Source organism: Marmota flaviventris, chromosome 17 (assembly GCF_047511675.1).
Source record: "Marmota flaviventris isolate mMarFla1 chromosome 17, mMarFla1.hap1, whole genome shotgun sequence".
Classification (NCBI taxonomy): domain Eukaryota; kingdom Metazoa; phylum Chordata; class Mammalia; order Rodentia; family Sciuridae; genus Marmota; species Marmota flaviventris.
The window spans coordinates 44,125,283-44,138,354 of NC_092514.1; the positions used below are offsets into that span (position 1 = coordinate 44,125,283).

The following is a 13,072-nucleotide window of genomic DNA, read 5'->3' on the forward strand; positions in this document are numbered from 1 at the left end:
ACAAATTTCCACGCACCAAATTTCTCACACAGAAAAGGAACTGGAGCAAGCCAGAACAAATATTCCCAATACCTAGGTGAAAGGGGAATCCAACCCACCTCTTGACTTTTGACTGACAGCAGGGTGACATCAGATTTTTCAAGTCCCCACTGTCATGGCAGCTCTGGGTCACCTTGGCCTATGCTGACTGGTTCTAATTGGATTTCTAACCATACATTCTTAACAGATTTTATAGCTGGTAGGAACTATCTTTATCTCCCAGAGTTTCAGAATCTGGTCACAAAAGTCTCTTCCTTCAGAGAATTTGGGTTCCTTTTGTCCATATTATCTTGAGCTTATATTTTCCTGCGTGTAGTTTCCTGAGGAATTGACTTATCCTGTCTACTTAGGCTGGGCAGGGCTGCAGGTAAATTGCTTCTTGGAAATGAAAGCATTTGGGGGTTACCAATGGGGCCCATTTGATAGAATTATCATATACAACATTTAGCTTTTATAATGTCACAGATGTCCTCATGAGCTATACTTAAGATGTCTAATGCCATTTGATTTTTGTAAAATACCTTTCTTTTGGCATTACCTATGTGTTCAGTAGAGATCCCTTTATCTGTGTCAATTAGGGTTTTCTTAGTAAAGTTAGTTAGGACCTTTATGTGCCACATTACATCTTTTAGACCAATATGAGGGATAAATATTGGAGCTAGATAGTCATACTAGCCTTCACGGAAACACAGGTCAAGCTTGCCTATGTAGGAAGTTAGGAAGATTTGTGAGTCTTAACTCAGAAGAACGCTTGTGACTCTGACAGTCTCTCTTGATAGTTACCAGGCATTCCTGTCTGTGAAGCTTACCTTTGTATTCTCCAGCTTTACTTACCTTTGGTGGGGTTCATCTGCTATTTCAGGGGCAGTAAATGAAGAGGGCTGGGGTCAGGGGCTTATGGAATGGGAAGTCAGTGATAATCAATGGTAGAGAAGCGCAAGGTGGGCAAAATGAGGACTTTGAACAAAAGTAAAAGAAAGCTTGATGGTATCGAACTTCAGGTCATTTGCCATTTCCTTAGAAGAAATTGTCCAAGTCTTGGAGGATTTGGGGGTCCAGGTCCTGGATTCTGAATTCTGGCCATCAACTTAGGTTGTCTAATTTAGGTTATAGCCAGATCTGTGTACTTAGCCTAATAAGACATTTACTTTTGAGATCAGATTGGAAGTGGACAATCTAAAAACTTTTTATTTAATGAGACAACCTAAAGGGGAGTCCTATGGGATGGAGCCCCCATGTTGGAGAGTTTTGACCTGGGTTGGCAGTCAAAATCAAAGCATCCCTTGATGCCACCCATCACCAGACAGAGTTCCATCAGAGAATGAGGGGGCATCCCCTCCTGCAATCCCATTGGTGAGAAGACTCCTGGAGTCTGGATGAGCCAGAAGGTGAGGATCTTGGGTAGGGTGTCTTTGTGAGAGACCAGAAGGAATTTTACCTTTCTGAAGAATGAGAAGACTTATGTTGCTTGCAGGAACAAAATGGCAAAAAGTGGCTTCTGATCTGTAGGTCTGAATACATAAGAGAAGGAAGAAATAGGAGAGGATAGGGTTAGGAGAATGCCTCCTACACCAATAAAGGACCTGATACGTGTCCTTGCTCTATCCATATGGCAGTAAAGCAGCAAAAATCTAGCCCATGATTGGGATTGAGTACTGGCTGCCATTAAGCTATGATGTACTTGGAAAGCATGAAGGGCCACCTCCTATCAGGAGGAAAGAAGGAAAGGAATGGAAGGAAGATGAGAAAAGATGGTAGAGGTTCATTAGGATAAGGAGAGGTAGAGAGTCTCCAATCCCGTTTTGGGTTTCTGCACCAAATGAAAGAAAATACAAAAAGAAAAAGGGAGACTGACCTCAATGGATTGGTTATGTTTTATTAAGCAACAGAAGGACACATTTTCAAGGGGAAAATGGTGACTGGCTACAACAAGGGTCTGAGTTTTGTAAGGTTTAGCAGGGTCACATCATGGGAGGAGTTTGTTATATATTTTTGGAAGGCTTACTTTTAGCAGGCAGGGGAACTTTGGCAAATAAAGGAAATTATGAAAGGTCAGAGTCCTCAGTTTCCATTTTCCCCCAAAGGGTTGTAAGTTTCCACCTCCTTCAGGCAGAAAAAATATTTAAATGAATAATGATAAACAGAATATCAAACAGGAAAAAAAAGATGTTATATGTACAGAAACAAAAGAATGAAATCAGTCTGAGGGTGTGGCTCAGTGGTATAGCATTTGTTTAATAGTGTAAGATCCTGTAATCCCAGTGACTCAGGAAGCTCAGGTATGAGAATTACGAATTTTGAGACCAACCTCAGCAACTTAGCAAAGCCCTAAAGACTTAGTGAGAACCTGTCTGAAAATAAACAAAAGGGTCTGGGGATGTGGCTCAGTGTTAAGCCACCCTGATTTAAATCTCCAGTACCACCCCCACCCCTGCCACCCATGAAAAAAGGGGGCAAGAATGAAATCAGATTTCTCATTTGAAATAAAGTGAAATGGTAATACTGTATTTTTTTTTTTTTTACAAAAATATCTTATCAACCTAGCTTTCTGTATCTACCAAAAATATCGTTTAAAAAGTTAAAGTGAAACAAAGACATTTGCAGATATATTTTCAGACCTAGACTATAAGAAATGCTTCAGGTAGAAGGGGGAAAATGACACTTGGCTATCTAAATTTGAATCTAAAAGAGAGGGGAGGAAGAAAGAGAAGAGTACCAGAAATGGAAAATATGAGAGTAGATTTAAACATTTTTAAAAAATTAAAGTAACATTGAAAGAGAATTAACGCTTTGGGAAAGTAAATTTATTGAAATAAATGCATGATGGCAATCAGGTAAAGGTTAAAAACTGAGTACATAGACATACAAATTAAGAGTCTGATGTTATTCTGTAACCGGTGCAATTGAAAGCTAATCTCTAATAAGTTAAAGATTATGTACCTTTGTATTAATTTCCTTTATGTACTTAAAAAAAAAAAAAGCCACAAATTTGGTGGTGTAAAACAATAAAAATTTATTCTCTCACTGTCCTGGAATTCAGAAGTCTGCAATTTATTGCTGAATCAACCTTTTACTACCATTGTGCTTGTTCCAGAGACTCAAGGGGAGAACTCATTCCCTGCCTTTTCCACCATCTGGTGACTGCCAGCATTCCTTGGCTTGTTGCCTTACCACTCCAATATGTGTTTCTATGGTTATATTGCCTTGTCTTTCTGGTCTCATGTCAGATTTTCCTCTGCTTTCCTCCTATAAGAACATTTATTACACTTAGGCTCCATCTGTGTAATTCAGGATAATTTCCTCAGTCTCATAATTCTTAGCTTTATACAGTGACATGCGCTCTTATTTGCCATAGAAGATAATATTCATAGGTTTTGGAGATTAGGATGTGGATATTTTATGGGGGAAGAGAGAGATTATTGTCCTACCACAACAGAGAACTATAAAGTAACAGATATACAGCTAACATGGCAAGAAAGAATATAAAATGGGATTATAAAACAAATAGATTAAATTTACATTAGCTCACTTAAAAGATGGAGATTGGCTCTTTTTTTGTCTGGAAACTTGGAAGGTATCAAAAAGAAGATTCCTGGGCTGGGATGTAGCTCAGTGGCAAAGTGTCTGCCTTGCATTCTCAAAGCCCTGGGTTTGATCTCCAGTTCCAAAAATGATGGAGGGAAAAAAAAAGAGAACCCCACCAAAAAGAAGATTCCTGCTCTGCCAGAAACCCCTAAGAAAAGTGAAGGTATTTGGCAGAACTGTAGGTAAAAATCATCTGAGAAAAAGTTTGCCCGAAATATGCTTTGAAAGGCAAGGAGGAAGCTTATCTATGAAGAAGCTAAGCACTGTCATGAGGAATACAGACAGACATACAGAACTCAGATTTCAATGGCTAGGATGGCAGGAAAAGCTGGCAATTTCTATTACCTGAAGACCCATAATAGCATTTGTCATCCAGATCAGAGTTATCTATGGGGTGTACCCAAAAGGTCCATAAGATATTGTACTTTCTTTGCGTTTACTGGATCTTTAATGGCATCTTTCTTAAGCTCAACAGTGGTTTAATTAACATGCTGAGGATTGGGCACACCCATATATTGTATGGGAGTAATTGAACCTGAAGTTGGTAAATGAATTATAAGTGTGATGATGGCAAAATTAAGAAGTGAATTAACTTGACAGATAAATCTTTTGTAAATATGGCATCATCTGCATGGAGAATCTGATTCATGAGAGATATACTATTGAAAAACATTTCAAAGAAGCAAGTAACTCCCTGTGGCCCTTCAAATTATTTTCTCCATGAAATGGAATGAAGAAAAAGACCGTTCATTTTGTGAAGATGGAGATAGCTTGGCTAAAAAATGCAAGATTGAAGTATGTGCTGTCCACCAGAAATTCATTTTAAATATAAAGAGGGTTGGAGATATATTTAGTTCATAGGTAGAGGGCTTGACTATTATGAGCAAGCCCCTGGGCTTGATTTCCAGTACCACACACCCCGTATAAATGGCATATCATTTAAAACCACCTTAAAGGCTCTTTCTTTGGGTATTGGGTATTGAACCCCACGCATGCTCTACCACTGAGCTACGTGCCTAGACCTGTTTTTTATTTTGAGACAGGGTCTCACTAAGTTGTTGAGATTGGCCTCAAACTTGCTATCCTCCTGCCTGAACTTCCTGGGTTTCTGGAATTATGGGCATACACCCACTGGACCTAGCCAGATTATTTTTAAGAGCATGTATTTACCAAGATATTACATATTCAGGATCATGAAACATGTCTGAATGAACTCAGAATGATTTAAAGTTTGTTTTCTCACCAAAATGGAATTTAGGTACTAAACAGATATTTTGAAAATATCAAAATATTTGAAAGCTAAATAACATACTTCTCCATAACTTCTGGATCAAAAAGGAAACCACAAGATTTTTTAAAAGTGTTTCTGATTGAATCAGAAGGTCAAGAGTATTATATTTCCCAGAGGAAAAAGGAAGAGAAAAGTAGGAGACGATAGCTTGTAAAGCAAAGGGAGAGCAGGAGACTAGAGGAAAGGGACCAGTGAGTGGGAGGAGCGGGGAAGTGCTGGGGAAGGTTTTGGGCAAAATTATATTATTATATTGTACAACTATAATGCACCAGTAAAAATGAAGTGTTTCTGACTGAATGAAAATGAAAACACATACCAGAATTTGTAGTATGTTGCTAAAGTAGTAGGTGGATAGACATTTATAGTGCTAAATGTCTATAAATAAAAATCAGAAAGGTCTCAAATCAATAACCTCTACTTCTGCGTTGTAGATTAGAAAAAAGAAAAATGCAATGTAAGGAGAAAAAAAAGAAAAAAGATCAAAGCAGAATCCAGTGAAATAAAAAAAAGCAATAGAGAATCACTGAAAGCAATTTGAAAGCTAATGCTACATAGTTTTAAGAATTGTAATAAGGGCTGGGGATGTGCCTCAAGCGGTAGCACGCTCGCCTGGCATGTGTGCGGCCCAGGTTCGATCCTCAGCACCACATATAAACAAAGATGTTGTGTCCGCCGAAAACTAAAAAAATATTAAAATTCTCTCTCTTTAAAAAAAAGAATTGTAATAAAGTACAGTAATCAGAACATTATGGTATTAGCATGAGGATAGGCAAAATGATCAGTGGAATATAATAGTGTCTTGGAATAAATTCATACATAGAGCCAACTGATTTTTTGGAAATATACAAAGGCAATTCCATGGCGAAAGGATAATAATGTTTAAATATTTCAGAACCCCTGTACACACACCCCCTACACACACAATGAACTTGGAGCCACTCATCCTGTATATAATGATTAACTCAAAGTTGACCATAATTTAAATGCTAAAGTTGTTTAGTTTGATGCTGATAGATTCAATCTAGGGACTCTCCCATTTAAATAAGATTTCCAACCCTACTTTAGGAATTTAAAGTTCACATTGTCTTACAAATGGTAGTAATCTTACTATTGTTGATAATAATATTGAAGATTCTATGTTTTAAAAAGATTGGAATTTGTGCATTTATTAGATATTATCTAAATACCTTCCTAGAAATGCCATTTAATTATGGAATTCAGGGTTTAACAGTAGGGTAGCTGAAATCATGTATAATAGTCCAGTCGATTTTTTAATACGAGAACTCTGCAGAATTGCTTGCATAATTTAATTATACTTAAATATGTTTATAAAGGGTTAGGGTTAGCATACATATATGTAGGATTTCAGGGGAAATTTGCATGTAAGTGACATCCTGGGTTTGATTTTTAAGAGTGAAGAATGACTTCTTTCGGAAAGGGGAAATTTCGAGTTGTTTAAGGAAATAGTTTGATAGAAGGAAAGAATTTGGGTTGTGACATTCATATATAAGGTTTAGTTTTATCTAATGTTAGAGTTGAGATGCTATGTACATAATTTTACTTGGATTAATTGCCATGTGAGAAATGTTCAGTCTTTCTCTCTCAAGACTTAAACGAACTAATGAAAAAACTGTTTTGCCTAAACACTGTATGCCTTTTCATACAAAGCATATGAGTTTTCAGAAATCGTTTTATATCAATTTTAAGCTTTTATCTGAACTTGAATCTAGACATATTTGATCATTTTCATTAATATCCTTTCTCCCACATTTTCAATATTCTTGATTGTTTTTGAGTTTCCAGTTTTCACTGTACTCATTTTAAAAGTAGATATAAAAAATTGTTTTTTTAGATGAAATTGACAGTTAATTATTTTGAATAACTTTCCCAATGTATACTTAATTTCCATTAGAAATTTTTATAGGTTTAAATTTTTGAATTCATAAGTTGTTTTATTATAACTTATATTGGAAAAGTGTAGTGAAGTATTCTTAAATTAATATTTTAAAATCTCATGGTGATAATTCTCAAAGGATAATAGAAATAGAATATATGTATGGAAATACAAGTAACAAAGGAAAAAATTCACAGCATTGGTAAAATCCACTTTGAAGTATTTGTTTATATGAAATTTATTATTTTAGGTGCTGTTTCATTCCTAATATATTGGTAAACTTTTTTTTTTTTTTTTTTTTCACTACTAGGGATTGAACCCAGGGCCTCATGCATGCTAGGCAAATGCTCTATCCCCAAACAGTGTCCCAGCCCCCTTGGTAAACATTTTTATGAGGAAAATAGGACCCTTATGCCAGTCATGTTTTGGTGGCCCATTCAGTATATTGCTCTTTTTGTAAACTTGTATAATCCTTTGTGAAAGAAGTTTAACTGTGTGTATGTATGTATGTGTGTGTGTGTATATGTGTATACACATATACACACACACGTATATATGTTGTGAAATTTCTTCTCAAATGATTACTGTCCTTACTTGTTTTTTACTTTGCTCACTCTATATTAATAGTCTGTTTTTCAATTTTAGATATGAATATCGTGTGGAGATGGTTCACCAGTCCTGCAATGATCCTACTAAAAATATCATTCGAGAATTTGCATCTGACTTTGAAGTTGGAGAATGCTGGGGCTATAATAGATTTTTCCGTTTGGACTTACTTGCAAATGAAGGATACTTGAATCGACAAAATGATACAGTAATTTTAAGGTAAAAGGAAATATTTGATATTGTGACTTTTATTATGGATGAAATAATGTCAAAATTTTAAAGTCCATTCATTTAATGAAGAAGAGTACTAAAATCTATACTAACTTTACTAGTTTCTTAACTATTTTATTTCAAATCCAAAGTATTTAAGTGTATAGTAAATATCAGAAGTTTGTTCAACATCTGGTTATTAAGTCCAAGTTAAAGGAAACTATCACAGATTGAGGATCCCTAATCTAAAAACCTGGAATACTCTAAAATCCAAATCTTTTTTTAAAAATATTTTTAGTTGTAGATGGACACAATACCTTTATTTTAATTTATATGTGTTGCTGAGGATGGAACCCAGAGTGCTAGGCAAGCACTCTACTATTAAGCCCCAATCTTAGCCCGAAAATCCAAATCTTTTTGAGTGCCAACTTGATGCCAAGAGTGGAAAATTCCACTACCTGATGTCATGTGAGGAGTCACAAGTCAAAATGCAACCACAGTAAAAATTTTGTATAAATTTCTTCCAGACCATGTGGAAGGTATAATCTGAGAACAGTGAGGTATCAAATGCCTAACTTTTTTTCACTTCACAGGATACATTGTATTTGGTGACTGCTTTTACAAACCAACTTTCTAGAAAACAGCAAATTCAAAATAGGAGACTAGAGGGGGTCTGGGGAAACTCCATGGTAGAACTCTTGCATCCACATGTGCAAGGCTCTGAGTTCAATCCCCAACACTGAAAGAAAAAAGTGGAATAGAGATAAAGCCAGCGTGTAATGCTTGTTCATATGTTTTTCACCAGAAGGAACAGACTATGTAATCACTGTAAAAAAAACAGCCCCACTGAATGTTGGGGTAGCTTTTTTAAATTATTTTTTTTCCTGGTACTCAGGCTTGAATCTAGGGGCATTCTACCACTTAGCTACATCGTCAGCCTTTTTTTTCGTTTGAAACAGGATTTTGCTAACCCAAGGGCTCTCTACTACTGAGCTACACCCCTAGCCCTTTTATTTTTAATTCTTTTGAGACAGGGTCTTACTAAGTTTCAAACTTGAGAGCCTTCTGCCTCAGTATCTGGGATTACAGTCATGTACCACCACCAAGCCTGGATGAGAACTCAAAATGTTTAAAAGAGGAGATTCAGATGGTCTGAACTGAGAAGTTTCAAAGTGTTTAATGGTTTAGAAAATTTTCATCAAAACAAAATTTTTTACCTAATTTCAGTTATTCTGAATTCTTTTTGTCCTTAGCATGCTGGATAACTGAGTTGCCATTTTATCAACCTTTACATTTATGTCTTCTTCCTTGTTTATCTGGGAGAATAAAGATGTGAACAAAAGGGATATGATTTTTGGTGTAGGAAAAAAACGTTAATGATATTTTTTATATTTTCTTTTGGGGACATTATTTGAATTCTGCTTCATAATATTTCTGGGTTTTATTTTATTCTTTTAGTTATTCACAAAGAAAAATAATATTTTTATTCATTTTTTATGTGGTGCTAAGGATCATAATCAACATCACTATCATTAAAATAAGGCAAGAACAAAGACATGGCTCTTTAGTAGGTTAATAAACTGATGTTTGAATAACTTCCCACGTTCATAGCTGAAGCATGAAATAGCAACAGATTATTTCTCTTATTGAACCTGGGTATGGTGGCACACTTCCATAATCCCAATGACTTTGAAGACTGAGGCAAGATAATTGCAAATTAGAAGTCACCCCCAGCTACTTAATAAGACCCTGTCTCAAATCATAAAATTGTGGAATTTATAGTTACAGATTCAAGGCTAGACTGTTAATATTTTACTGTTTGAGTTATTTTTCATGTGGAACAATTCTTTTAAGGTTTCAGGTCCGTTCGCCAACTTTTTTTCAAAAATGTCGGGATCAGCATTGGTATATCACTCAGTTGGAAGCTGCGCAGACTAGTTATATCCAACAAATAAATAATCTTAAAGAGGTAAGGAAATAACATCTACTTCTGGTTTAGTGTTTCATACTGTCCATTTTGCCTGTTATATTTGGAAATTATATATTAAATATTTAATGCTTTTTATAATTTTGTAGAAAAAAATCCAGTTATCCTGTTTCCCATCTTTTGAGCCTCTAGGGTTCTGCATTTTCCCAGTTTGGTAGCCACTAAGCTATGGTTTGGCTATATTGGTTTAATTTCATTAAAATTAAAGACATAGTAACTTAGTTTCAGTGGCCACGTTTCAAATGCTTGTGTTAGGGACTGCAGATGTAGATCATTTCTGTTATTGCTTAAAATTGTATTGCATAGTGTTGCTCTAGTTTGAGGTAAATTGTCTGTGTTTCTCCGAGTGACTAAGGTAATTCTCCTCCACAGTTTGTCTTGGATTTAAAGGATTCAAAAGTTGAATTGAAAGTTGCTTTGTGTCAGACTCTCTTTATGGTTGAATGAGGCTTAGGGAAGATCCATTAATGGATTTTTACTTTAAAATGACAAAATTGCATGAGGAATTTTTTTTCCTTACTGGAAATTTGGGGTATTGTTAATAGACAAGAGAGAAAATATAAACAATATATACATCTGGAGATTTTCATGTTAAGTGTGTTATTTTAAACTATTGGGGCTGGGTATGTAGTGTAGTGGCAGAGTACTTGCTTAGTATGTGCAAGGCCTTGGGTTCAATGCTTAGCTCTGAGAAAAAGAAAAAATAAAAACCTGCCTGTATTCACTATAATTATTCACTGTAATTATTTATGTAGCTTGGGCTAAATATGAAAGGAAGAGAATAAAGTATTTATTTTTGCTATAGATTTTTTCCCCTATAAACAGAGGCAAAAGTGGATAAAAGAGATAGTTCAAGAAATAGTTTTTAGGGCTGGGGATGTGGCTTAAGCGGTAGCGTGCTCGCCTGGCATGTGTGCGGCCCGGGTTCGATCCTCAGCACCACATACAAACAAAGATGTTGTGTCCACCGAAAACTAAAAAATAAATATTTAAAAAATTCTCTCTCTCTCTCTTTCTCTTAAAAAAAAAAAAAGAAAAAGAAATAGTTTTAGGAAATTGGGCACACACCTGTGATCCCTGTGACTTGGGAGTCTGAGGCAGAAGGATTGCAAGTTCCTGGCCAGCCTTAGCAACTTATATCCTGTCTCAAAAAAATAATGAAAAGGGTTAGGGATGTGGTTCAGTGGCTAAGTGCCCCTGGGTTCAATCCCCAGTACAAAAAAAAAAAAAAAAGAAAGAAAGAAAATAAGTAGTTTAAGGAATATCTAAATCCTTTTTTTAGATATACATGACAGTAGAGTATATTTTGATATATTGTACATACATGGATTATAACTTCCCATTCTTGTACATGATGTGATGTTATACTGGTTGTGTATTCATATATGAACATAAGAAAGTTAAGTCCAATTCATTTTACTGGTTTTGCTATTCCTGTCTCCCCTCCTTTCCTTCACTCCCCTTTGTCTAATGCAATGAACTTCTATTCTTCTTTCCCTGCCCCCTGTTGTGTATTAGCATCCGCATATCAGAGAGATCATTTGGCCTTTGTTTTTGGGGGGAGATTGGCTTCTTTATGGCTGAGTAATATTCCATTGTGTGTATGTACCACATTTTCTTTATCCATTCATCTGTTGAAGGGCACCTAGGTTGGTTCCATAGCTTAGCTATTGCAAATTGAGCTGCTATGAACATTGATGTGGCCGTGTCACTATAGTATGCTGATTTTAAGTCCTTTGGGTATAAACCAAGGAGTTGGATAGCTGGGTCAAATGGTGATTCCATTCCAAGTTTTCTACGGAATCTCCATACTGCTTTCCATGGTAGTTGTACCAATTTGCAGTCCCACCAACAATGTACAAGAGTACCTATCTCCCCACATCCTTCTAAACATTTATTGTTAGTTCTATAATTGCCATTCTGACTGGAGTGAGTTGAAATCTCCGTGTAGTCTTAATTTTCATTTCTTAATTGGTAGAGACGTTGAACATTTTTTTCATATATTTGTTGACTGATAGTATTTTTTCTTCTGTGAAGTGCCTTGTTCAGTTCCTTTTCCCATTTATTTTTGTGGCTATTTGGTTTTATTTAGTGTTAAGTGTTTTGAGTTCTTTATATATCCTAGAGATTAATGCTGTATCTGAGGTGCAGGTGGCAAAAATTTTCTTCAATTCTATAAGATCCCTCTTCACATTCTTGATTGTTTCCTTTACTTGAAGAAGCTTTTTAGTTTGATACTGTCCCATTTATTCATTCTTGATTTTACTTCTTGCACTTCAGGAATCTTATTGAGGTAAGTTCCTAAGCCAACATTATGGAGAGTTGGGCCTACTTTTCCTTCTACTAGGCACAAGGTCTTTTGTCTAAGTCCACTTAGAGTTGAGTTTTGTGCAGGGTGAGCAATACAGGTTTAATTTCATTTGGCTACATATGGATTTCCAGTTTCCCAGCACCATTTGTTGAAGAGGCTATCTTTTCTCCAAAGTATGTTTTTGGTGCCTTTATCTAGCATTAGATAACTGTATTTATGTGGGTCTATCTCTGTGCCTTCTCTTCTGTACCATTGGTCTTCATGTCTGTTTTATTGCCAATACCATGCTGTTTTTGTTACGATAGCTCTGTAGTATAATTTAAGGTTGGGTATTGTGATGCCTCCTGCTTCACTTTTCTTGCTAAGAATTACTTTGGCTCTCTGGGCCTCTTATATTTCCAAATGAATTTTATGACTGCCTTTTCTATTTCTATGAAGAACATCTTCGGAATTTGAATAGGAATTGCATTAAATAGCACTTCTGATAGTATGGTCATTTGACAATATTAATTCTGTCTATCTAAGAATATGGGTGATCTTTCCATCTTCTTTTTATTTTCAACATTGTCTTTGAAACTCTATGCATTCCATCCACATAAGAATAATATAATACAAGGAACAACCATTGTGAAAAAGGCAAATTACATAATAATTCCTGTGCAAAATTCTTACAAATCTATGAAAAACTACTAGACTTAGTAAGGTTTTACAAAAGTCACAGGGTGCAAACATTAGTATCTCTCACAAAATAGTCCAAAAAGTGTTGTTTGAAATGACAAAGATCATTTGTTATTTCCCCATTTTGTGCCTGTCAGGCATTTATATGGGGAGAATGGTGGATGTCATTTCACTGGTCCAGAATGTCTGGGGACTCCTGATCAGTCACTAAAGCACATTGGAAAGCATCCGGAGGTTTATTCAACTGGTATTTCTGGAGTTGATGTTCCCTGTTGGGCAGGGACCTTGAAGCTGTTACCCAGAAAACCCACATGTAATCTGATCTTTTCATCTTCTAAGGTCTTCTTCAATTTCTTTCTTTAAAATTCTGTAGTTTTCATTGTAGAGGTCTCTCACCTCTTTTGTTAGACTAATTCTGAAATATTTTATTTTGTTTTTGAGGCTGTTGTAAATGGGATAATTTTCCTAATT

The 13,072-nt window shown here is 35.7% G+C and overlaps 1 protein-coding gene and 1 pseudogene across 19 annotated transcripts in view; both read left to right on the forward strand.

Moving 5' to 3' along the window:
• The window catches only part of Trim37 (tripartite motif containing 37), a 260,965-nt gene that overhangs the window by 51,165 nt on the left and 196,728 nt on the right, over window positions 1-13,072 (forward strand). For all 19 annotated transcript variants that reach the window (XR_011704892.1, XR_011704893.1, XM_071603113.1 and 16 more), the window contains exons 13-14: window positions 7,455-7,634; window positions 9,480-9,594. Coding sequence is in view for 17 of the 19 variants with exons in the window: in XM_071603113.1 (XP_071459214.1) it covers window positions 7,455-7,634; window positions 9,480-9,594 (295 nt within the window). In the remaining 2 variants the exon portion in view is untranslated. The remainder of the gene's footprint in view (window positions 1-7,454; window positions 7,635-9,479; window positions 9,595-13,072) is intronic.
• Window positions 3,718-4,450, forward strand: LOC114104226 (large ribosomal subunit protein uL30-like; annotated as a pseudogene).